This window comes from Harpia harpyja, chromosome 6, assembly GCF_026419915.1.
Source record: "Harpia harpyja isolate bHarHar1 chromosome 6, bHarHar1 primary haplotype, whole genome shotgun sequence".
NCBI lineage: Eukaryota > Metazoa > Chordata > Aves > Accipitriformes > Accipitridae > Harpia > Harpia harpyja.
The window spans coordinates 16,831,143-16,857,362 of NC_068945.1; the positions used below are offsets into that span (position 1 = coordinate 16,831,143).

At 48.9% G+C, this 26,220-nt stretch overlaps 1 protein-coding gene across 2 annotated transcripts in view; it reads right to left on the reverse strand.

The window, feature by feature from the left end:
* The window catches only part of WNT5B (Wnt family member 5B), a 77,936-nt gene that overhangs the window by 13,039 nt on the left and 38,677 nt on the right, over positions 1 to 26,220 (reverse strand). For both annotated transcript variants that reach the window (XM_052789175.1, XM_052789174.1), the window contains exons 2-3: positions 4,104 to 4,246; positions 3,127 to 3,374 (exon numbers count right to left, since the gene is read on the reverse strand). In XM_052789175.1, coding sequence (XP_052645135.1) covers positions 3,127 to 3,374; positions 4,104 to 4,183 — 328 coding nt within the window. In that variant the 5' untranslated portion in view covers positions 4,184 to 4,246. The remainder of the gene's footprint in view (positions 1 to 3,126; positions 3,375 to 4,103; positions 4,247 to 26,220) is intronic.

A 26,220-nucleotide genomic window follows, 5' to 3' on the forward strand; every position in this document is an offset into this window, starting at 1 on the left:
GGACTAGCCCGGAAACCCCAGCCTTGCATTTAGGATTGCGCTGAAGGAGATAGAACTTCCTCAGGGGAGGAGAGAGTGTAACATGACTTTTTTGGGTGCTCTGTCCTCTCCCTCATAAATGTAGAAGTAAGGAATGTGTCTGTATATGATGTATAGAAATAAATGTACACACATATGCAGTCTAAAATCTGTATTGACAGAACAAGAAGCAACTTCAGAAGGACAACTTCTGTGCATCGCCAGAAATCATTATTGAATAAACCACATTTAAAAGGTAAGAGCAATTCTCACAACATCACAAACACTAGGAAAAAACAATGCTATAAAAGCAGCCTACTTCAGTGCTACAGATGCCTCTACAAAGCTTTGTATCATTGGACCGCCTCACCTCCATGAAATGCACAAATTGAAGGTGTAATGATTGAACACAGACCGACCGGGTCTCCCTTTTCTGAGCTGAGCCAACTTCTGTGAGGGGGAAAGGAAACTAATCTTCCAGGTTTCCGCGTGAACGGTCTCGCGAGGATCTCCCAGGCTTTGGACTTGGCCAGGACAGGTTCTCCTCCCCTCTCACAATCTAGAGCAGCTCGAGAAATCATGTAATATATGCCATGCCGGCATTGGTGGGTGGGCAGCTGAGGGTTGCTGGCACACTATACACCTTCTGGGTCCTTCTTATCTCTTCCCCCCCCCCCCCCCCCAACACTCTGGCATGCTTCTGCGCTCTTGCAGATATCCTGGTCTCCAGACCTTTCTCGTGCCATTGGCACAGAGTACAGAAAAAGGGCTGTGGTCCAGAATTGGGGTTCAGAGGTTGAAAACAGGAGACAGGCACACAGCATGAATCCAGGGAAGAATTATTTTATAGTTGACACAACCCGCGAGATTAAAAGGCTTTGTTTTCTTCCCCAGCATGGAAAACAGATTTGCTGAAATGATGAGCAACGCCTCATTACAAAGTAGGAAAAAGTAGAAGCGGAAGGTGGAACTAAGAGAAAAGGCAGCATCCCCCTGCACAGCAGCTTATCACTGACATAGACAACAGCAATGAATCATCACAGACCCTGTAATACCCCTGTAATACTGGTGACATTTTTCTTTCTTCTGTGCTGTCTTGTGCTGGAGTATAAACATCTGAACATGCTCTAACTGACCAGAGAATCTAAAGGAGATGGGTTCAAAACTCTTTGTTAGGATAGGTTTTTAAACAGGGGCAACCGCAGGCAGTCACCTCACAGACACTACCATCAGCAGATTCCTACTAGTGATACAACAGTACTCCCAACAAAAAAATGCAAGCACACACAAACCAAACAGCAACAGCAGGACTACTGGACATACCCATCACATACCCACACCACCTCTTTCCTCATCAAACCCCAAATCTACTCCCGATCTAAACTAACAGGATCAAATTCATTTTAGAGAGGAGGAATCTTCCCTCTTCCACTATCCACTCTAGTCTCTTCTTCCCGTATACCCTCTGTCATCCTTCCCAACACTTTTCATCCTTCATCTCTCATCTCTGCTTTCTCTTAGTTCACCCTTACTTCTCTTCTCCAGGTGTGGACTCACCCACTGCACCAACCTGGGCTGCAGGAAGGTACTGAAGAAGAGGAGGTTTGCTCCAGAAGGGGAGATTCCTATTTTCTTGTGTCCTCGTGGAGTCACTAGGATCTCTGTGAGGATCTGAAATCTACCCTATTCTTTGGGATAAGTTACATGTGAGGGAGGGACACCAGAAAGGAGAGATGGAAGTGTTATTTTCTGTCCTTTCCCTTCAGTGGCTGAAATTTCAGTTTTCATACCCCAAAGGACAACTTTTAACAATCTAGGATTATGTGCAGCCTCATCTGGCCACCGCCCTTGCTATCAGAAAGTGAGAGATCAAGGATGTGCACATGCCTTGGATGTTGGTCAGGAGCTGAAAGTATGTGTCAGGAACCGGCATCTCCCAGGGCAGCACCCCAGAGAAGCCGGGATTTGTTAGCGTATGAGCTGGGCAGAAAGGAAGGAATTAGAATGGCTCTGGTGGCCTGAATTAGGAATTCCTAAAAGGTTGAGTAACACATGCAGAAATACCCCTAGAATTCTCTAGGATGACACATAAGAATTTCAGGATCAAGTGGAAGGGATCACAGGACTTGGTTACCCTAGCGCTCTATCGCCTTGACGCCCCAGAGGTATTAAAGATGCATCTCTTGGTGTCCTGCTGCCTATGCGGTTTTTTTGAGAGTGAAGCCAAAAAGGTGCAAGCAATGCTGGGGGGCAGCTGGGGGTGCAGGAGCTGGAAGTCTTTTTCCATCCCGTGGTAAGCGTTTTCCCTGACCTCACAATCAAGAAATAGTGGTGGTTCTTCAGTGTAAATGATCGGCTTTGTGGGTGGGAAACAAAACCTCGGAGAGCGTTGTGCGTGCGTGTGTGTGTGTGTGCGCGTGTGTGGCTGTTTTAACACCTTTTCTTTATTGTCCCGGCTGTCGGACACATCAAACCGAGCCCGGATTTCTCAGTTTCTTGCCATCAGATGACTGCATTTCAAAAGGAGCTGGGACAATGTAGCTAGGTCACACCTCAATTCAAGTGCAGCAATGGCCTGTCAATGTGCCTCTTACGGCCAGCAGGGCAGGAATTATAAAAATCTCCTAGGTTTACACAGAAAGCGGCAGAAGAGGGAGGGGGGCAGATCCCATGCCAGGGGAGTCCATATTTCCCACATCTCAGGGCTGCATTCCCTGTCCAAGGGCACTCCAGATGTTGGGAATGATAACATCGGTCCATTGTTCCTGGCTCCAGCTTCTTCCCTCCCTACCTTTAACCAAGCACACAAAAGCAGCCCCCCTCTTCCTGACCTTCCGTTCCCCCCCCCCCCGCCCCCAGAAAGTGTGCCCCCCTCGCCCCCCCGCTGCGGCTCAGGTGCACTGCTGCCACCCGCCCAGGCCCAGGCAGCACACAGGCAGGGCTCAGGCAGCACCAGCACACCAGGGAATGGAAAAGCTCATTAAAGGCAGCTTTAGGAGCGGTGCTAATGGGGCTCATCACTCCTGCATGTGTATTTGAAGAAAGGGAGAAAGCTGCCCAGGGACAGCTGGCTTGTGCCCAGCACCTCTCTATGCCGGGTGCTCCTACCTATTTTCATGACCCGCCCGAAGACAGAGGTGTTGTCCACCGTGCTGCAGTTCCACCGCCGCTGCCGAAACTGGTACTGGCACTCCTTGATGGCACTGCGGGCCCCTTCCCCGATGAACACCATGTGCTCCTGGTAGAGCTGGCAAAGCTTGCGCTGCCCAGGGGAGAGCCCCGGCAGCTGGCTGCACACCGGCTGAGCGCCGATGATGTACATCTCAGGTCTCTGGATGGGGTTCATGGCCAAAGACCTACGATGAGAAAAACATCCCAGGGAGTCTGGAGGGAGAGGCCCCCCCTCCGCGAAACGCCCGGCACCTTTCCCCGCCAGCCCAGCCCAGCCCAGCTCCCAAAGCTCGGGCGCATTTCTCATGTCAGCTGCCTCCCTCCACGGCTCTGCCAGATGCGAGGCTTTTCCAGGGCTCTAGCGGGAGAAACACAGCTCGTTTGTAACCCGAGTTTAAGCACAGAGGACACCCGGGATGGGGAGGGGGCAGAGAGAAAGCTCAGCGCTTTCTCTGCTAAAGAAGAAAGCGGGCTGCTTTTTTACAGACCGCCAGCGAGCGATGCCTGCCTTCAAGCCAGGCTGTTTTCCGCTCCTTAGGGGAAGGGGGCTCCGCGGCCGCTCCGAGGGCTCTTGGCAGCGGGTAGGAAACCTTACCCATCCTCTCCTTACGCGTTCCCCACATCCTCGAGGCCGGGCGGGATTTCAGCGAGCCCTCACCCAAGGAACCCAGAAGTGCCCGGAGGAGAGGCGGCTGCGTCCCGCGGCCGCGGGAACGGGGGCAGGGACAGCGGGAGAGGGGAACCCGGAGAGAAGCGAGCTGCTGCGAAAGAAGCCCGGCACGCAGGAAAGCTCCCGCGGGGAGCGCAGGGCGGCCGCCCCGCTCCCGCTCCGCCGCCCGCCGCAGGACGCTGCCCGCTCCCCGGCCCGCGGCGGCGGACAAAGGCGCCGCCGGCTGCCCCGCGCCCTCACTCACCACCAGGAGTTGGCGTCGGCCACCGGCGAGGTGCAGCTGCAGAGGAGCGCGGCGGCGAGGGCCAGCCTCGGCCCGGTCATGGTGGGCTGCGGGCGGCGGCGCTGGGGCAGCCCCCGCAGAGCCGGCCGCCGGGACGGGGCGCCCTGCGGAGAAGCGCCGAGGAGAAGCCCTGGAGCGGGGCCTGCGTGCGGCGGGGGCGCGGCGAGCACAGCCCGGCTGCCGCCCCCCTCCCCCCCCCCCGCAGGACCCTCCCCCGGCCGCCGCCTCCCGGGGGCTCCGGCGGCGGCCCTGCCTCCCGCCCGCCCTCGGCCCCGGGGCAGGGGCCGCGCTGCCGGGGCTCCGCCGGAGCCGCCCCGTCCCGCCCGGGGGCGGGGGGGAGTGAGGAGACGTGTGGGGCTGGCCTCGCCCTTAGGGGCGTCGGGAGGGGCCCCCGGAGCCTCCGGGCCGCCCCCGGCTTGGCCGCCTTTGACGCCCCGTCCCGTCCCGTGGTCCGGCGGTGTCTCCGCAGGCGTGCGGGCGGCCGGCCGGGCACATCAAAGCGCCGCGCTGGCCCCGCTGCCTTTGTAATGCAGGGCCGGCTCGGAAATGAGCTGCCCCCTCCCCAAAACGGCCTCCAGAAGGGCCCCACGCCGTGGCCCCAGCCCCGCGCCCCGGGCGGGGGGTCTGCGAGGCTCGGCCGGGCTGCCGGCGACGAGCGCTGATAGGGCTGGCACCAGAGCCTAATGGCTTTACGGGCAGGGGAGGTGGACAGGAGAAAAGCTTCAAAGGCTCCCCTTGTCCAAACACCCCTCTCCCTTCCCCGCTCGACCCACCGGGAACCTCAAAGGCGCGGGCAATCTGGCGGCTCCTCAGCTCTTCCCCCCGTCGCCGCCCCCAGACACCGGCAGAAAGCAAACGCAGGCATCCCGCACCCGTGCCGGTACTTGTCACAAACGCTCCTCGCACCCTGCCTCTCTCAAGCCGCGGGGAAACAGCCACCTTACCACACCATCACCACCACTGCTGCTGCCTTCATCTCTGCACGGCCTCCCACCATCCTGTCCCACCCTGCGCCACACGGTCCCCACCTCTCCACCAGGGACAAATGCCCTCGCTGCCCCCCGCCCCAGCCTCCTCGCCAGGCCTGGGGTCACCCCGACCCTGCCCCTGTGGGTCCCCGAACGCAGGCTGAACGTGCGAGTCCCCCCCGGGTTGCGGCCACAGCGTACGTGGTCCGAGACCCGCAAGTCCCCGGCGTTTCGCTCTGCCTCACGAGCGGCGCCCGAGACATGAATCACCAGACTCGGCAGCTCAGACTGCTCAAGTGTATTTTTTATCGAATTCCTCGCTCCCGCCACGGTGGACTTGCTGTGTTTGTTTGCAGCACGCTTCGCTTCCTCCCCCATCCAGATGTGCTGTACCTGCAGCTGGTGGCCCATCTCACCTGGCAGGCAGATGTGGGGCTGCAAGTGCCAGAATTAGCCTCAGGACAAAAAGGCCTTGTGTGACCCAGAACCTCGGTGGGAGGGGAGTTTTACTGCTTGGGCACAGCAGGATCCACGTCTGAAGAAAACAGGGTGACTTTATTCGCATCTTCTATATCCTCCCCTTTCCTCCTCCCACAGCCCCGAGCGTGACGGAGGGATGGCGAGGTGTATGTGTGTGTAGCCACGCATACATGTTTTGGGTCTGTTTCTATAGGGAATAGACAGAATGGAAAGTTTATCTCCGGGAGTCTGGGGAGGAAGGAAGTTGTGTATGGATGAATGGCTTTTCCATGACAAACAATGAGTCTGCACAGACATGGTGTGATGTCACCTAAAGAATTTCCAAGCCAGCCTCAGATACAGAAAACCTTCTCACTGGCAGAGATGAGAGCGTCCCACCTTTCCATCTCACCACAGCCAGAAGGAAGAACTAGGGCAGAGGGAAAAAAAAAAGCCCTCGCTGTCTCACACACATACACACGCGCACAAGGCATGCGCCATGTAAACAGATGACACGATGGGAGAGGTGTATCTGCAAGCTTCGCCCTCACCAAGTCTCCTCGCGGATTCTGAGAAAGGAGTAAACTGTGGCGAGCCACCCCGGTGCCTCTCCCAGCCAGGAATGTGAGACTGCACCAGCCGATGAGGCACTTCCACAAATACAGGTGATGTCAATGTCCGCGTTTGTGTGAGCTTCTCTGAGAGCATGTGCGCAGCCGCAGCACTCCACGGGGCAGCAAGGATGTATCACCACACGGTGCTGCACTGGCGGTCCATCTCCGGCACTGTGGCGTAGTGGAAACAAAAGCCTTTCCAGCTGGTAAAGCCTGGGAGATACTTACATGAAACTTGGTCCAGAAACACACGGCATTAATTAAATATATCCTTTTAAGTATTAATAACCAAAGGCAGCCAATGATTAACAACAGCAAAGTGATGTGAATACTGCTAGTAGCAACCCGACCACCAACAAGCACAAGCAAGGCAATGATCTTATTTTGAAACACGAGACATAAAAACTGCCATGTGGGATAAGATTGCTTATCCAGCTAACCCAATATCCTGTCAAAGGTGGCAACTAAAGGAGATGCTTCAGCGGGAAAGGTCTGAAACTCTGAATTCTACCTAAATTCTGCTGCTGGCGAGAGTGACTGCCATTGAGTTAAGATGTGCATTGTGGAAGTGAGTCCTTTTTAAGGTGCTGGAAATAATTTCTTCACTGGCTGTGTTTATGACTTCGGATAAAGCGGTAATAGCAGGTGAGGTGGCATTGGAGGGATTTAGCCTCAGCCAGCAACTTCCAGACCGAAAGCTGCAAAGCGTTTGGCTGGTGGTCCGAAGAATACTGTCTATCCCTCTTCCTTGTGCCTGTTTCTACTTGCCACCAAAATCTTGAAAGCCAGCTTTCGATTTTGTAAATAAAAAGCTTGGGTTACTTTTTAAGCCCAACTACAGGGCTGGTCCAAACAGCTTTGGTGAGGTTGTTTGCCAAAGCAGGGCTGGGTGGGAGAAGTCAGTGAAATTTTGTGAGGATGAGAGGTGGGGTGAAGCGGGGCTGTTGGTGGGCTAGGATGAATGGAGTCAGTGAAGCGTCAGGTAAGAAGGGGGTAAGGAGCTGCCGGCGGGTAATCCTGGATGACCGACTGGGATGCTGGCAGGGTCATCAGGACTTAGAGGGTTCAGGGGAAGGAGGCTAGGAGTGAGCAGGATTTTGGGGTGGCTCCATACGAGTGACATGAAGGGGGTCACTACACCAACGGGTATTGGGAAGGCCATGGAGAAAGCCAGTCTCACTTGCCTTTCTGTTCCCTGGTTAGCCCCTCTATCAGAACCAGGAGAGCCCAACCTCACCCCAGGCAGACCACCCCTCCTGGCCATCACCCCTGTCCACCCCCCACCACCCAAGTGACTCCCGCTTTCATCCCAAACCATCCCTCCCCTGCAGCAGCCCACTCACACCAACTCACACTGCTCCTGCTACAGGAGGGGAAGAACGGGCAGCAGAAAGAACTCTAAAACCAGGGGTTGCTCTTACTTCTGCTGTAAAAGGCCCCATCCCACCCCTTCCAGTGGGCCTGGCTCGCTCAGCAGTAGTGAACCCACACTGCGGCTCAAGCACTGCAGGTCTGATGCTTGCACCCGGATCGCTGAGGATCACCTGGGCCAAATAGAGAGCTGTCGCCTGAAAACGGGACATGAATCTCAACCCTCAGATTAAAGGTCTAATGCTCCCTTCTTAGAGGCAAGAGCAGCGGCAGCAAGCCTGCATCTTCGTAAAGCCTTGGCATTCTGCTGCATTCAACAGTCTGCTGCCCTAGGCAACTGTCTACTGTGTTGCCTGGATGCCTAAAATTAGTACCTGTGTTTGCCTTTGTTCGATTTTCAGAGGTGACAACTGTGCACGAAGCACAAATTTACACATCGAGTTTCCAAAGTCACAGTGGAGCAGCTGGAGAGCTATCACCGCTTTCCCAATACCGTCCCTGCCGTGCTTGCTGGAGGAGAAGCTGCAAGACTCCAAGAAGGGGAGGTCATGTCCATGAGATCATTTGCACAGTTTTGGCAGACTGTGAAAAAAGTTGAACTCTGGCTGGAAGACAGCCCTGATAAGTGAGAAAAGGAGAGTTACTCATGCAAATTCCTTGTCCTACCCTTATTGTTTTTAAAAAATTTGGGATGTCCCCAAGTGTGACACAGATCTTTATCAAGTGCTATAAGAAGCGTTGAAAGAAAACGTAGGTCTCTTTCCACGTAACTCCAATGATCCTGATTTCTGCAACTTGTCTGGTTTCTCCCAGGCTGGGGAGAACTGGACATACATTCTTCCTGTAATGATCAAGAGCTTATTTCAAGTTCCTGTTTATTCTTGCAACTTCACTGTGGTTCAATGCTTGTTTTTAATGCCTTGCAATGTCCAGTGCATCCAGAACCATTTATTGCTCTCTCTGACATAAGACACTGAAGATGGGAAAAATACTCAATGAAGTAGAGTCTCCTCTACTTAAGGAGCCAGTAGACATGCATCGCTGGGAAGGAGGGTTTACATGTGCTGCTCGAAAGGGAATCCCTGCACTCCAGTTCTGTACCATGGACCTGCTGGTTGACAGCACCAAGAGGTGTACCGTAATGTCCTGCTATACATCTGCTTCTGGCAACCAGGCTTGGTTTTAACCACAGTTCTTACTAAGACTTCAGGAATCTCATTGAAGTCTCATACTTGCCCATTCAGCTGAACCAGTTTTAGAGGGAATGTAGATTAAAAAAAAAACAACAACAGAAGAACAAGTCCCTTGAAGCTAAATTGCAGCCCTCACAGAGAAACCTAAATCATCTTTTATCCCACCACCCCCTACTCATCTGGTCTTGTGCTGCTCCCCTGCTGCCGACCTGTCCCTCTCTCAGCACTGTACCACCATGTTGCTGTACTGGTGTCAGCCTTCCCGGATCCAAATGTGTTATTTTATGTGCATTGCAATTACTACTTAAGTAGCAACTGGAGTCACCTCCATAGGTCCAGATCCAGCTGGGGTGTTACAGAAGCTGTAATAAAACCTTCTCAAAGTATCCCAGCACATCAGTCCCTCGTGTCAGCCTCTTTTGTCTCGACATTGCCTTGCCGCATTGAATTGTTACGCACTGCTGGAAGGGCAGATTATTCCTGCATATGTCCTGCCTGTTTCTTTTGGTACTTATAGCCTCAGTTTTATCTCCTGATGTGCTCATGCGCTACCTTTTTCTGCATCTCATCACCTGTCACCCCTGCTGACAGATCCAGATTTCCTTTTACCACTACCTTGCTCTTTCATTTTTCCATGACTCCCATGGCCAATGACATCCAGTCTCACTGTCACCAGGGCATGTAGTGCAGCAAATGCCAAGATATACCTGCCAGTCTCAGCAGACCCAGTGACAGCTGTCCCTGAAGTGCCTCACCAAGGAGAGCAAGAAAGGAGGAAGGCTGCAAGTAAAGCAGAAGTATTAGACAACAAAAGAGGCCAGATACTAATATTTTCACCATTTAAAACCAGAATAGATAAAAAGGATAGTGATTCTATGAATGAAACAGCTTCTCATTAGTGAAAGATACAGAATATATGTAAAGCCTTATCAACATTGTCATTTATGCCACAATATTTCACGTGACAGGCGACGAGCTCATCTGGAGCAAGACCATCTCACCCGCTACAAAAAAAGGAGCAAACTCCAAGGATAAACCAGGACATGAGCCTCCTCCCTCTCAAGGTGATTCAGTGGTAGTTGTACTCTTACAGCAGATTAAATCCCAGTGTTGAGCCAACCTGGTCCACTGAGACCAGCACCAGATGTCCCAAAGAAAAGTGCAAGAGACTCAGCAGTGACCTGTGGAGCACCTGTAGAAGCTGCATGTGCTGAAACAAAACTGATTTTGATTTTTCAAAATCACGGAGGAAGCAACATAGACCCATCCCTGCAGGTACATAGCTGCCTGGAAACTGTCCATATTTACGATATTCCCAGGGACAGATCCAGGCCATCCGGTTCTTTTTTCCATGGGAACTCTATTTGCACGTTGGCAACCTCAGTCAAGAGCCAGAGACCTGAACCGGGACATGTCTGGCCCAAATTTTGCACTTCTTGTTCCCACAACTACTAGAATACCAGGGTTTCTTGGGCTGCAGCAAATCATCCATAATCACAAACTCAAACCTTCTTAGTGTCCTTTATTTATATGGGCAAGCCCTATAAGAAATTAGACCAGCTCCACTATGTGTAGTCATAATCTAACAAATCACTAAATACATATATTTGAAAAAAGTACAAACCATTATCCTCTGCTGACTGTTCAGTGGTTTGTTTAACATGCCCACGGTGTCACACCTTACTTGCCAAACAGGCACCCCATCTCCTTAATTCGCACTAACGATTTCTTCTTCAGCAATAGTTCCCCAGACCGCGCTGAAGGACCTGCGGGAGGGCAGGCTGAAACACAAGCCCAGGCAGGGTTAGGAAGCCCACACTGCTGCTCCCCAACATCACAGGTTTCTAGGAATGAGACTCTAACCCTGTGCTGGTTTTGGCTGGGATAGAGTTAATTTTCTTCCCAGTACCTAGTATGGGGCTATGTTTTGGATTTGCGCTGAAAACAGTGTTGATAACACAGGGATGTTTTCATTACTGCTGAGCAGTGCTCACACAGAGCCAAGGCCTTTTCTGCTCCTCACCCCACCCCACCAGTGAGGAGGCTGGGGGGGCACAAGGAGTTGGGAGGGGACACAGCCGGGACAGCTGATCCCAACTGACCCAAGGGATATTCCAGACCACAGGACGTCATGCCCAGCATAGAAAGCTGGAGGAAAAAGAAGGAAGGGGGGCACATTTGGAGTGATGGCGTTTGTCTTCCCAAGTAACCATGATGGAGCCCTGCTTTCCTGGAGATGGCTGAACACCTGCCTGCCCTTGGGAAGTGGGGAATTAATTCCTTGTTTTGCTTTGCTTGCGTGCATGGCTTTTGCTTTACCTGTTAAACTGTCTTTATCTCAGCCCACGAGTTTTCTCACTTTTACCCTTCTGATTCTCTCCCCCATCCCACTGTGAGGGAGGTGAGTGAGGGGCTGTGTTGGGCTTAGCTGCCAGCTGGGGTTAAACCATGACAAACCCTTAATGCCATCTAGCCAACAACTTTCCCAAGTGTTAAGTTTACATGGAGGATTAACCATCCTAGAGGGGTATAAGACATGAGGAAAGTGAAAAGAAGAAAGTACATCCCTCCTTTATTTGTTTTCCAGGGGCCAACCCTGGGAGCTGGTTTGTTACCTGCCATAGCTGACTGCGGCACAGAGCCCTCAAGCAGTGACAGGAGGGCAGCCCTGGTCCTGCTAGAGAGCTGATGCTGGCTGCAGGATTTGCATGAGAACTCTGGACTCAGATTATGGTGGTTATGAGCATGTACGTCAGCCCTCCTTGAAGATAAGGAAGGATAAGAGGACAAAGTTCTCCGACAGCATGAGCAAGGAGGCAGTGAAAGGCAATCCAAGTCAAAGCAACTTCTCTGCAGAGATTTCAGAACGGGCCAGGGGATGGGAACAGCTGGATGATTTTAAGTTGTTTTCTTCCTTACTCTGATCTTGCAAAGCACGAAGCACTCTTCATCCTCCCTAAAGGGGTGTCTAGCTCCTCCAGTCCCACTGGAGTCATCCCAAACCAAGAAGATTTATGTCTCTGCATCTCACAGACCTGGACCTCATTTCTGCTCTCAGTAGATATATATATATATATTCCTTTCAGTTTGTTCCATACTCTGTAATAATTACATCAACTGGCAAAGAAAGTCAAATATTTTAAATACAGTTAAGCTGCTGCTGCAGTGGTTCTTAGCTCTCCAGGAGTGAATGACCAGGGGAAATAGGGAGATGCACAGTTACTGCTCTGTCTCGGACATTCAACGCCTTGGTGTAGGTCACAGGGACCGGTGTCAGACTGACTCGGATCAATAGCCTCCTGTCAGTTAAATCATTGCCAGCAAAGCTTGATATATACATTTCCAAAGGAAACAGTAAGCCATGGAATAAAATCAAATTGAATTTAATGTCTCTCCTTCCAGTTAGAGTCTTCAAAGATGCTCTTATAAAGTCCACTCTAATGAAAATAATATTAATGATCAGCTCTTCCTCCACTCTAGAATTGCAAAGCAAACACATACACCCCATACATTAGACCCCACAACTCTAACAGCCACTATTTTTCCCTTACCTTACAGAAAGGAAAAAAGAGGTGCAGGAAGGGCTGTGTAACAGGTTCAAAACAGTAAATCTGTGGTGCAGATTTACCTCCATTCAGCAAAGCATTAAACCAGGTGCTTGAAAATAAGCATACGCCTGCTCATTTTTGCTGAATCAGGATAAAAATTAAAATCTGCTTGCTTTTTCCATTCTTTCGACCACCAAATACTTCTGCCATCAATTAAATGTTGTTCCTGCTCAAATACAGTGCATTCAAAGTGCAAGTAATAAACAAAACATTTTGGGAATAATGCCCCAGTGTATCAACTGTATCATCTACATAGTTATCACAGTTTCCAAACCAAAGAAAAAACATGTTCCAAGCATGCTTATTACGTTTTAGTATTAAAAAGTATACATAGAAAAGGCTGAAACACTATTATAAATAAAGTCTATATCAGAAGATTACACTGATTTAACCAATTTCAGAACTTACTTCTATACCATCATACTTCAGTGAAGGCATTTCCTGTTAATTCTGGATGCAACAGACATAAGCTAAACCTGTTCAAACTGTCTGGGAATAGACTGCATATACATTTGTACCAAAAAGAAGATCATTTTATATCTCACCTTTATTCTAGCACCAATCATGTATGTGCAATTCTAACTGCAGAAAATAAAGTATCTTGTTTTAGATCTTGTTTGTAAAATGCTATCGTAACATTATTACCTGCTTAAATAAAGAGTTTCCAGATACAAATTTTCAGCAAAACATGCATTCATGCAAACTTAATCTGGAAGAGTTCTATCAGTGTATCAGTGTTGTGCAGGTTAGTTAGCCTTTAAACCAAAAGCAAAGCCTTCAAAATTAAGATCGGTATGATTTAACCACCAGACTGTTCAGTTAAATCACTGCATTTTTTCTTTCTTTTTAAGTAGATAAGATCTAATATTAGGAACAAGGGGTTGTGCCTCTTTTCAGTGACACATACGATCCCATATGTAAACTCAGTGAGCACCTTGAAAGCTGTGGTTTATTTGAGGTCCCTACACTGTCTGGCATCTCACCATGTAAAAAGCTGTGACTCTTTCTCTAATTTCCAGTCTAAATTTATTCATGGCCAGCTCACGCCCATTTGTTCATGTGCCAGCTTGTGCCTTAAAGCTCAGGATGCCAAAACTGAGGCCAGAGCCTGACAATATGGTTCTTCTGGCAGCATTACCAGGGTAATAAAGACCTCTCCCACCCTGGGGGCTCACCCCAGCTCTGTGCCGCAGGACACTGCTCTTTCAAGGTGCAGCCCCTTGACGATATAAGCAGTTAAAAAGATGATATAAGGAGTTAACATGATTCAAAATTAAACTTACAAAAAAGAAAAGACCAGGTTTTACTTATTTAACTGCCTGGACTGGTTCACGTGGGAATCAGAAGCGCAGCGGAGCAGGGCAGGAACGCGTGGCTGGAGGGGCTGAGCCACGGTGGTACCACCTTCACCTGAGTTAAATTTGCATGGAGCTGCACTGGCACTTCAAGAAAAGTTGTATTCCTGGGAGGTTTGTGGATTGTGAATCCGTTTCCTGACCGATTACTTAAACCCATATTGCTGCCAAAGCCCCTGTGTTATCAGGGCAAGGCCTGAAGTGCAAGAGCACAATAGTAAAAAACATGGTTATTTAAATCTAAGTCTTAAAAAATTAGTAACAAAGCATTAATTTGAAAGATGCCTTTGTGTAAAATTACCTGCTTTGGAACAGATGAGGTTTCCAGTGTAGCAACTAGTATTTGCTGCTTTGTAAATCCTTCCCTGAGCAGAAAGAAAAAAGAACTGGAAAAGTAACTAAAATTGCTAGCGCACTTTACTCAAATTTATTCCTTTTCAATGACTTTGAATTTGACTCAGTTTTCAAAGCATATTATATAGATATTTTAACTGCCAAAGCTATCCAAAACCTTTCCAAAAAAAGCTATGCTTTTTTCCTGCTTCTCTCCTCAACATGAACTGTACTGTGACATTTTTGCTGGTGGTACAGACACTAGAATAGCACCCATCTCCTCCTCCCACAGCTCTGCTTGCCCAGCAGGGCTAACGAAAGTCAAAACTTGCTTTATATCAACACAGCCAGTGCCAGTTGTCACCAGACCGGCTTTCCACCCATCGCGAGGTTTTCTGAGCACATCCTGCACTCCACCGGTGGGGACTTCATCCTCTGAAGAGCTCAGCCCACACCTAGGCTTCAAAACAAGGAATCAGACTTCAGAGGTGCCTGTGGAAAACTGCGCTTTTCCTTTCCTGCTTTTGACATGAAAAATGTTGTAACCACCAGAAGCATAACTCCAAGGGGTTAAATTATCTGTAAAATGTAGGTGCTTATCTAACACCTCATCTACTCAGAAAGTGGTGTACAAGTCCATGAACGATGGACACTGGAGAATTTGGCCCTATGCTGTTCTGAGAGCCCAGCTGGTAGTACCCACATTTTGCAGCCCTTCAAATATGGATTTAAAAGTCACCGTTCCTGCAGCAGGTGCAGCTGGGCTGGATAAGGGCACCTGATTCAGGTCGTTATGATCCTGCAGACTTCAGAAAGGCACTTGGATATTTTGACTTCTAATGCCAACCAGTTTTTCAATCCAGTTTGCTACCAAGAACTGAGGGAGGGCAAGACTGCTTCTTTTGATGCAATGTGGGCTGATGACATCTTTGAATGATCATACACCTACAGCGTCAGATGGCGTGAGATTGTCACCAGGTCTCAGAACCACACTTGAAGAAGGAAACAAGCAACTACTGAGTGATTCTCATTCCTGGTGAAAATTCAGGTACGTATACAATCGTGCTAATTTATCAGAGGGAAAGGCATTTTCCTCAGAAGCAAACAGAGCTTGGAAGACTGAGGCTAAAATCCTCTCCTGTGGCCAAACTTTACCCTGGGCACAAGGTGGACAACGGGTCAGGTCCCCTGCAGGTGATGCCTTGAACAAAGGCAGAGAAGGAAAATTTTACTGTATCGCTGTACGAACAAACTTTTGCTTGCTTGAAAACTTCAAAATTTTGGTATGTACTAATTAGATAAGAAAAACCTTGAGCTTTGTCAATGATATGTGCTAAACGCACCAACAGACAGGAGGCCTCGGGCCTGATGTGCCTTGAGCCCTGATGATAAGGTTTGAGTTCTGCTGAGTTTTTGTAATTAAAAATTGCCAAGGCCACTTAACTAGGAGAAAGAGATGACCCACACTGTGGGTGGACACTATGTAAATGATAATATCAATATGTATGACTGGAATAATATAACTTTCTGCTTGCTGTAGGTAACAGTGTGCACGATAGGTGGAGCGATCCCCTGTGCACCCAGCACTGCAATAAAGAATGCCTGCTTTCTAAAACTCCAAGATCGAGTCTTAGAGTTTCTTTAACCGGCTTTTTCGGTAACACAGGGACAGCCTGCCTCCCCTCCCCAGTCACTGAGGCCGCATCACACCTTTATGCTAATGGTACTCTCTGGCCATATAACACATGGCACTTAAATTGCACTGCACTGGCATTTCCAGCGAGGAGCACGTACAAAGCCGACGATTTGGCACAAACAGTCCTCGCCGCGGTAACTTCGTCTGGAGCCCTGCTGATCTAGGCAAGGTGGGGATCTGACCTTGTGTCTGGTGACTGCAGCAAGGGCTCAGGTCGGGACCTTGTCTTCCCAGCACCGCTGCTGATTTGCTTAGCCATCTCGTTTGGGTTATAACCGAGACTCTGAAATTCAGTTTCTTCATCTGCCAGTGGGAGGTAAATTTAGTTCAGGACCGGTATTGTGATCTTGCCTGTGGATGCTGTGATACGTTACAGGCTCTAATGCATTTAAAGATCCTTCAGTGAAAACATGTAAATACAGTTAAGTCCATGTTCATAGTAATGCCTCAGGCAAAACTTACCAAACACAAGAGAACAGTCTATAGGAGTTCTTTTTTTCAAAGAAAGAAATGTGTTTATTCTTCCCTTGAAGCTAAAGGGAAAACATGTACCCAGTGGGAGAAATCCAGTAGGTTAAGTTCTTCCAACTGCCACTCAAATAGAGAAAATTAAAATTATCTCTTTTATGCTACCATCCAAAAGGACATTTACAGTACCAGAGATTCCTTTCCCCATTATCTTGAACATATTTATTCTCTCTGGCAGTATGTTATTGAATATGTTGACTAGACAGGACTAGGGAATTTCTGTAGGTGGAACGGCTGTACATCTGGAATACAATCTTGGTTTTTTTGGACAAATACAAAGTCCTTGCAGTGAAAAATGTGTTTGTCCTGCAAAAAACAGTGTATTTGTAGAGAAGGTAAGGATTGCTCGCCTTGCAGGTGAGGGAAGCATGCTGCGTTGCATAGAAGGGTTATGTGTGTGGTGTCTTGCACACTTGCTTGCAGGTGCGGACCACAGAAAGCTGGTGTATGAGGATATACGCACCCATCCCTGCAGTGGGCAAGGTGTAGGAGGAGAGAAGGAATTGCCTGAGTCTCTATATTGCAGGGAAAGCAAGAAATCCTATTAAGGATTTATGCTGTTGTAGCAAAATAACTTTCCTACTTGAAGCAGAAGCCAGCTTTTTCATTGTCTTTACTTCATTCGTGCTGACAGTGTGCAGTTCTTCAGTCAAGCCCAGTGACAGTTTTGTACTGAGAGATTCATCACTAGGAAACAGCCTACCAAGCCTCCTACCTCCTGTTCCTGCTCTCGGTCAGGTCAGAATTTCAGTTGCCTTTGAGGTGTATTTCCAAGACTTCGAATGAACTGCCTTCATATTGCTGAACACTCATAGTGTGAAAGCAGTTATTTATTACACGAATGGGTTTGAAAATATAGTCACGTGCACATTCAAAAATATGTTCTAGAGAAGGCATGTATGGGAGATGTCTGAGAAGACATTTGTGCGTGGTGTGTAATAATTATGTTTTCATTTACACAGCATCTCCTCCACGCACAAGGGAATATAACAAAATGTAACTAAAACTGCATATCCTTACAAATAAAGGGAGAGACAGCGTTTCATACAAAGGTTAAACAAAAAAATCTGTTTAATGTCACTTTGGGGATTAGAGGAACTGGAGTAAAACAAACATCCAGAACAAACTTTGAGGGGTTGCTTCAGGAAAAGCACGTGTGTGAGTGTGTGCCATCACATCTGCATATTCAATACATCTTGCCGGGACAGCTCAGGGAAAATAGGAAGCTGGAAATTTTCAGTGTGGGAATTAGATGGAAGAATGTGAACCATTCTAAACAAAACATAGCGAAGTTGCCAGCTGACTTGCTAAAATGCCAGTGCTCTCTAGGATCCCTTGAAACGGAGCTGAGGACTGGCCTTGCCGTTCAGGCAGTGGGTAGGGAGCCAGGAGATCTGGGCTGTATTCCTGGCCCTGCAACAAACCCAGCATGTGACGCTGGAAAGTCATTCAGCCCTAAGTTTCCAAAAACTGATTTCATGCCTATACTTCTGGGCACCTAGCGTGAGACAGTGTGAGCCCAAACATGCAGGATTTCAAACAAAGTTAAGCCGCAGGTAGTAACTTCCCATCCACGCAGAAGATACATTTGGGGGCTCAGTTTCATCACGGATGCAACGGGGCTAAAACCTGTGAAGCAATGCAAAATGCTACGAAGCTGCAGGTATTACATGATTACATAGACCTCTCATTTTGCCAAAGGAGAGGTGCTACAGATATGCAAAGGAGTATTATTTAGTTACCTGTTGTCTCCCACGTCCTGGCAACCATTGCCGTTCTATAAATATTTTCACAGGTTTCAATACCTCTGAAGATTTTTGTTTATGTTTCCTGCTTCAGGGCATCAAGGAATATCCTTCTTACGAAAGGATTTACTGTTCCAAAAGGAACATAAAGAATACAGACCAGGATTGCTGGCAAAAAGTGTGGAACACCACCACCGACAAGACTAGGAAAATACTAGATCTCAGGGGTGAAATAGTGGAAAGAAAGAGGCTTTTCCACATAATTTAGTCAGCATGTATGCTGGGGAAAAAAAAAAAGAGTAAAAGCAGTATTTCTAGCTTACGTTTTCCTGTGCACACACATTTTTAAAAAAAATTTGGAACCATCTGGATTAAAGAAAGTTGTGTTCTCATTGTACATGACAGAATCTGGCCACATAGAAGATTAATTTACACTATACTGTAGGCAAAGGATTATTGTGTTTTTTCTGAATGGTGTAGAAACAAGTTGAAAGAACTAGCATAAAACACAGATCTTGTTTTACCCATTTATATTTCCACCTCCAACACGTGAACTCTGTACTTTCTTCCCACCCTGTTTGCATCTGCCCTTAATTTTACCCTCATATTTTCAGAGAGGATTTTCAAGATTTTTGTCATGAGCAGGTAGGTAACATACATTGGTGAATTAAGCAGTTTGAATGGGGGTTTAGAGTGTCCACATGTACCCAAGAACAGAAACAAGAATGAAGGTAGTTTCTGAAAGGCACCTCCTTTTGCCACCACTTCTCTGTGCATCCATTGGAGTTGCAGCAGGTTACTTTCAGAAAATCAGGGGAATTTAGCACCAACAGTTTCTGCAGTGTTACTTTGAGGAACAAGATGTTAAAGTAACCTTCCTGTGGCCAGAACTAATGCAAATCCTCTATTAAGTATAAAATTGTATTTTATATCTTTATCCTGCCTTCCGTATAAAACTGTATTTTGTAACTCTCACCTGCAGTTTGTGCCGGGCTCTAACTGTGACTGATTTTCACAGCATGTTTCCAAAATAGTACTGCCCTATTTTTCAGTTTTCCTCTAAGAACTTTCTTTGGAGGCGATGCTCGTAGGGCAGGTGACATAACTTTGTCCAATTCTAGTGAACTGCCAATTTTAGAATGCTATTTACTACCTGAAAATGTGCTGGTGGCCATGGTCCAGAAAGGGAGGAGTTAAAAGTAATGCTCCAGCAATCCATGGCTACAAAAATCCTGTGTTTTAAGAACCACACAGCTACATCTGTACCCTCCCTGGGCCGAGTTTACCTTCTTGTGAGGTTTCCTCTAACTCTTGCTATTGCAGGAATATATGAACTACCCATCCCTGGACCTCGCTCCTGGGGCCCCATGCAAGGCTTGACTGGAGAGGGACAAGCCCAGGTACTGATGCCTTTTCTTCCTTGGAGCTTCTGACAGAGAGGACAGCAAGAAGCTTCCCTGATAGCCACATAAGCCTTACTCGCAAGCTGGCCAGTATTGCTCTATCTGCCCTGACTGCATGGAAATCTTCGGCAGAGGGGAGGCTGCATCCACTCTTCTCCAACCTCAGCCAAAGGCCAGAACATCTCCTCTGTCCCAGGCTGAACGTGCTGGCTGTCAGTGGAGTTACACACACAGAGCGTCCGGCCATCTCTGCTGGGTTTTGGACTAAACAGCCATTACAGAGGAAGATTTCACAAACCTGCTGCTGTAACAGGTACCACACAGCACGCTGGACACAAATATTTCTGCTGTGACTGCAGGGGCTGCCCCATTTAGGTAGAGTTGTAGAGGTCTCAGAGTTCAATTCCCAGGAATGGCTTATCAAAGCAATTACTACCTGAAAGGTCTCTTTGGTTTTGTGCCACTGCTTTTAATAATAATGATTACATCAGGTATTTTCTGCCATCTCCATCTTCTTTGGTACTGCTAATAAGGAAATGACAAAGCCCAACATTTAAAATAGCACCCAATGCAATGAACTGCAAGCGCTGAGGTTTCAGATTTTACATCCTGCCCTCCCAGAGCACTTTCCCTTTGATGATTTTAACCACTGAGTACTGAGCTTCCTATAAGCCACGAAGGGTGTGACATGCGTGGCAGAGTCAGAGAATTGCCTGCGGCCAACGGCCCAGGTTGCTTGCTCTAACCACCAGACAGTCCTGTCCCACAAGAGCAGACAAGACATACATGATACGTACACGGCATTCAAGTGCAGTTGCCTGGACCATAATGTATTATTTTGGTTCTTCAAGCAATCCTTTCATTTATGCTTGGTTCAGTCTGTTACAGCAGCAATAGTCACTGGCCAATTAATGGCAAAACTGGGAGCATAGTCCAGACCTCCCACGTTTTACATCCTCTGACCATTCCTCCTCATACCAGCATAGTTATATTCTTGTCAGCTACTGACTGACAAGTAAAATCAAAACCTGAAGAAAATACCCAAATCCCAAAGGCTCAGATTTAGAGCTGGAGTCTGCACTGACACATCAGCTCTGAATTTTGCCCCAGCACCTAACCACAGATTCACAGTATGCTGTATTTTGAATAAGCCATCCCCAACACCACGAAACACACAGCAGATTGGAATTACTTTATGCAGGAGGAACCATGTAATCCTAAAATACAGATTCGTGTAGCACCTATTAGAGACATGATACCTGCAAAGTACAGAAAAAACACCAGTTTTTTATTTTTAAGGAAAGCTTCATAGTGACCTAAGCTTGACCTCTGCATGCAAGAGGATCCTAATGTTACAATTTCCAAATAACCCACTGATTAGTTACATTTTCTTTATAATCTCTGGTCAAAAAAAAGACCAGCATGAATTCCAAAGGGAATCCATTCATGTAACAGCCCTATCCTGATTTATATACGTCTGTATGCACGTACATAGATATGTATATATGCTTATGTATCTAAAATATGCACATTACACATCTGTTCTGCCTACACTTAAATGCCTAACTCTTAATAGAGATCTTTGTCATGCAATTACTGGTTGCCTTCACAGAAGGGTTCTAGGGGATCATTTCTGCTTTATGTTCAAGAAAGCAAAGGAACCTCTAAAACACCCTAGCGCAGCTTCTATGACACCTTGCCAAGAGCAGAACAGCTCTACAGTAGTAGTCAGGAGTCCACTCAGCATGAAACAGTGATGAGCACCATGTTCTCTCCACGACAAGCTGGCAGCCTCATTTTGCTGAGCCATGTCAGAAGACAGTGGCTTAGGTGTCTCATTCATACACAAAAACCATTCCCCAAATTGACTTTTAAGAAGTTCCACTAAACCAACTTTAAACCCAGTTTAAGATCACAGGTTGTATCAGGCTTAGTTGATTTTTGTGGACACGCTTCAAATCTAATGAAGAAGGTCTGGAAGCCAATTTGTGAAGGACAACTGTAGCCCTCTGTGGAGCGTGGCTGACACTAGAACTTGAACGAGTCACGAAGCAGCGTTAACTGAACTACTCATTAAGCCAGTTATGTTTTTTGGAGAGGAGAAATTTCCCCACTGTAGCTTAGACTGCAGTGAAACACTTTAAACTGAGAAGTAATGTAGTGGTGGGCTGGACAAAAGGACTGAAACCCAAACATCAGCAAGTCACAGGAAAGTAGCTAATGGATTATATCAGGCTACACCCCAAACTGCACCAGCCTGCAGCCTCTGCAACAGATGAGGGAGGCTGAGGCCATCCATGCCTTCTTTTTTGCAAGGGTGGGAAGTAAAGCACCACTGTTTTAAAAGAAAGCCTAGATCTCCACAGCTGTGTGCATGAATGAGGACCCAATGGGCTCCTACCTGCTTAATACTCCTTTGACCATCATAGCTGCACCGAGTGGAGCATGCGAATCTGAGCAGCCTCTATAGCCCTTCCCTGCAGCCTTCTCTGCTCCCTTGGATGAAGCTACCTTGTCCCTCAGGTGCTGGGATGTGGGACAGCACGGTCAGGTGGGGCAATGGGAGTGATTAGCGACTGCAGGGTGCAAGAGAAGGCAAGAAGGAACACAGTCTCTCAAGGAGCCAGTTCAGGGAAAGGAGTACAGTTAGCTAAGCAAGGCAGAGAAATATATTACCGTAGGAATTAATTTAAGGCTAAGTGGATCAAAAGACAGAGAGAAGGGTTAGTGGGGCATGGCCTTTATTGTTCAAGCGGTTTTGTGTGATTTCTATCCTGCAGTACCAGTGACCACCACCCACAGGTAAGAAAAAACCAAATGCCAAGCAGATTCCTGTGGGTAAATTCACAAGTGTTCCATTCCATGGCTGAAGCTGTAAAAATGCAGGAAGCACAGGAGTAGGGTGGCAGAAGAAAAGGCAGGCTAAGGAAGGACTCTGTATTTGTTATCTCTTAAATAATTAATTTGAGCCAAAAGTTACCCTGCAAATTGAGAAGCAAAAGAAACAAATAGGGACAGACAGAGATGGGAGCTGCAGTAAGACCTGGTGGACTTTATGCCCAATCATGCAATAAAAGATGCAGGACAGATGATGGTGCAGCTTTATCAGCACGAATTACTTCCAATCGCAGAAGCCACAAGTGAGTTATGCAGATCCTCCTGAACCCCTGCCAAGCAAAAATGTCCAGCCTCCGCCGAACACCGGTGTAATTGGGGGAAAAAAAAGAACGAAACATTTATCTGGCAAGTGCTTTCAGAAAGAGAAAGCGGCTGTTGGGAGCTGCTCAAGGGGCTGGAATGCTGCAGACTGTTCCAGGGGGACAGATCAGCCGTCAGAGTGCATACGAGGCAGGCAGGGATTTTTAATAAAATGCAGTTTATCGCATGGTGATTACCACCTCCTATTTATACCATATGAGATCACAAAAAACATGGCACGTATTTCCTTACTCCTGGAAACACAAAGTCAACTGAACAACCATGTGATAAATTGGTCCTTTTCATGCACTTTTACTTTGTCTTTCTAAACCTCTATTTCCAAACATCTGTCACTTTGTCTAAGTGAGCAATAAAAATCTACTAGAAAAATACTTTCTGTGCCCTCCCCCCAAAAACCAAACCCACAGTAGATTAGGATTAGGAATCTAAATTCCAGGGCTGTTCCATTTAACGTGTAAATCTTAATTGTTCACAAGGAAGCACAGATGCTCAAAGTATGTAACATGTGAGAAAGGGAACTTCAGGGCCTCCAGAAAATGCATCATCTGTTTTCTAACGCATCATCTATTTCTATTTCTGGTTACACACAACAGGCATTACAGACACAACGTGCTAAGACATAAAGAAAAAAGTATTTCAGGTAAGCTTTTACCTTAAGCTTAAGCCTTAAAGAGCACGCCTTTCCCTACTCCCCCTCAAACGTGGTTTGAAGGTGAAAGGCTTAAGAGAGAGGAAATACCGCATTATTTCCACGGTAAGATTCTGCAGTCAAATTCAGGATAATACGGTAAAAGACTTCATTAGCACTCTTTCAGAATGACTTGTATAACTTGCTTGTAGCTTTGCCAGTTATGAGTAATGCAACCATCACTAAGATACACCAACACCACCTTTGTACCACATTTCTTTCACATGTTCCCTGATGTCTACTGGACTCAGCCTTCTCGTAAGCGATCCCGCTGTCTTCAGCCAAGCAATCCTCGCCGAGGCAGGCCCACATGGCCTGCGAGACGCCACACCTTTCACCTGCTCCTCACTTCACGGAAATTCTCCTTTTCGGCTGCGATGCTCTACAACTAGTCTGAGCACAGTAGATCTGCAGTGTGGCTGCTCAGCAAAATCTATTGGCCCTAATCTTTTTCTTATTAACCCGATGGTTAACCACCCTTTCTCCGACAGCACAAAACTAAATAAATAATGCTACAAAGATCATTCGCACTGGGTAACACCCCGGTACAGCGTCTGTGTGGGACTGCGGCTTCACGATCATTAAAACCAGGTCTATGCATTTCTGGATCACCCAGGAGTACAAATTTGATCGGGATTGGGCCAAGGCACGTGATTACGCTTCTGCTGAATGAGCCAGAGCGCACGATACAGAGCCAACGCCAATTTTGCGCTGGCCGTATGCCAGCCGCAGGGGTGCAGACGATACCTGATCTGGCTAGAGTTGTGTACAGTGATACCTGATCCAGCATAAAGACTGCTAGTAAAAAGTTAACCTGTCAAAAACTTCTTGAATTAACTTGAGCAGGCAGAGTGAATGAATACCAGGTCAGCGCTTCACATCATGTGGCCACCCCATTTTTGAGCCAGTAATAGGAGTTGTACTGCTGGCTTTTCTGCGTTGCCAAACCACAGTCTAACGTCGATAGTGATGCTTATATGCATGGGGATCTCACTGTAGGATCAGGGCCTCAGAGTCCTTCAACTCGCCTTGCCTTCAACTTAAAGCAAAAAGAAAAAAGCAGAATGAAACCTAAACCTTCAACCTCTAAGTAGTCAACAGAGTCTACTAACATGGAATCTGTACGTGAAGATGGAGCCGTGGGCATTTCTGTAGCAGATAAATTTAGATGATGATTAAAATAGAGCCTATTCTTTCGGGTTAGTGAAAGTCTCGGTACAGCAAACACGCCAGTAACTAGGCTGATTTTTGCAGTATTTTAGTAATCCAAACAGTATTAAAAATGCGCCCTGTCGTGTTGAACAACTGTGAACTTTATTTTTTTCTTTACAGCTCTTTGGCACAGAAGGGCAGCCCTGCTCTTTGAAACTGTTTTGAAAAGCCTTACCTGATCTCTGGTAGAACTTAACCCATTTTTAACACTGCCGCAGCACTGCCCAGTGTTGAAGCATGCACAGTTACCATTACACAAGGCTACGGACATGTAGGAAACAGGGATTTCAAACATTCTTTCTTGAAATTGCTGGAAATCACTTGGAAATTGCATGGTTTATGTGAGTACTTCAACTATTTTCAGAGCTAGCTCAAGAAGACCACTAGCTGAAAGCCATTTTCAGACGTTTTTCCATTTCCCAGCACGGAGGCCCTAAAACGGTCCACCCGGAGGTCTAGCAACCTTGACAGTTACCCAGATCTCCGAGCTATTTACAGCCATGCTCCTATCGCTCCTGCAGGGATGCCGAGACAGAAGGTTCCCAAACTTTGGCCCTCAAGGCCATCACGCAGTCTCAAGGGCAAGCCGCAGATTGCAGCGGCCTGTGCTCCGCCAGGCATGGCCGAGGCAGCGGCCCGCTTTCCCCTTGCCGCCCCGTGCAGCAGCATGAGCCCCTGTCCCTCCTCACGGGGCCGGGGGCTCCCCAGAGAGCTCAAGTGTTTGTTTACCAGCCGGCCCAACGCGGCCCATGGCTGAGGTGGGCCGGTGGCAGACGCCGGGGGCTCACGGGGAGCGGGTGAGCAAGGGAGGCCCGAAGCGAGGGGGCTGGCCGGGCTGCGGTGCGGGCCCGAGCCGAAGCGGGGCTGCCATCTGCGGCTCGACCCTCCCCTCACGGAGCGCTCCGCCACCGCCGCCTAGGCGGGGACAAGTCACCCGAGGGTGACAACGCAGCGCCCAGCCACGACTCCTCCACACCGACAGGGCGGGAAGGGGGACGAGGTCCGCCGGCGGCGCTCGGGGGTGGGGGGGGCTCGGTGGCGCCGCCGGCGGAGGGGCGGCGGGGCGCAGCAACTGTTAACGGCGGGGCGCAGCGAATGGGCCGCGCTGTTTCCAGGGCGACAGCTCGGAGTGTTCCGGATCGTACCATTGCGCAAGCGGCGCGGGGGGGGGGTGGGGGGGAAGGCGAGCGGCGCCGCCGCCGCCGCCAGGCCCGGCCCAGCGCCGCCTCCTCCCTCCCTCCCTCCTCCCCCCCCGCCTCGCCTCGCCGCGCCTCCTCCCCCTCCCGCCCGGCCGGAGCGCGGCGCCGGGGCCCAGCAGCGAGCGGCGCGCGGCGGAGCGGAGCAGGCGGCCGGCGGCGGCCGGGCCCGGAGCGGCGGAGTCGGTACCGGCGGCGGGGCGGGCCGGGCCGGGCCGGGCCGGCGCGACCCCCTGCCCTCGCTGCCTTCTCGCCGCCGCGGGATGCGGGCGGCCCGGGGCCGCGGGCTGTGAGCGGCGGCAGCGCGGAGACAAAGGGAGGCGGCGGGGCTCGGCGGCCGGCACCAGGGACGGAGCGCGGGGGCCGCCGCCGCCGCCGGGGCGCACCCGCCCGCCCGCCGGGAGGCGGCACGATGCGGCACGGGGCGGCGCGGCCGCAGCAGCGCGGCGGCAGCAGCGGCGCGGCCCGCCCGGCGCGGCGGTAGAGGCGG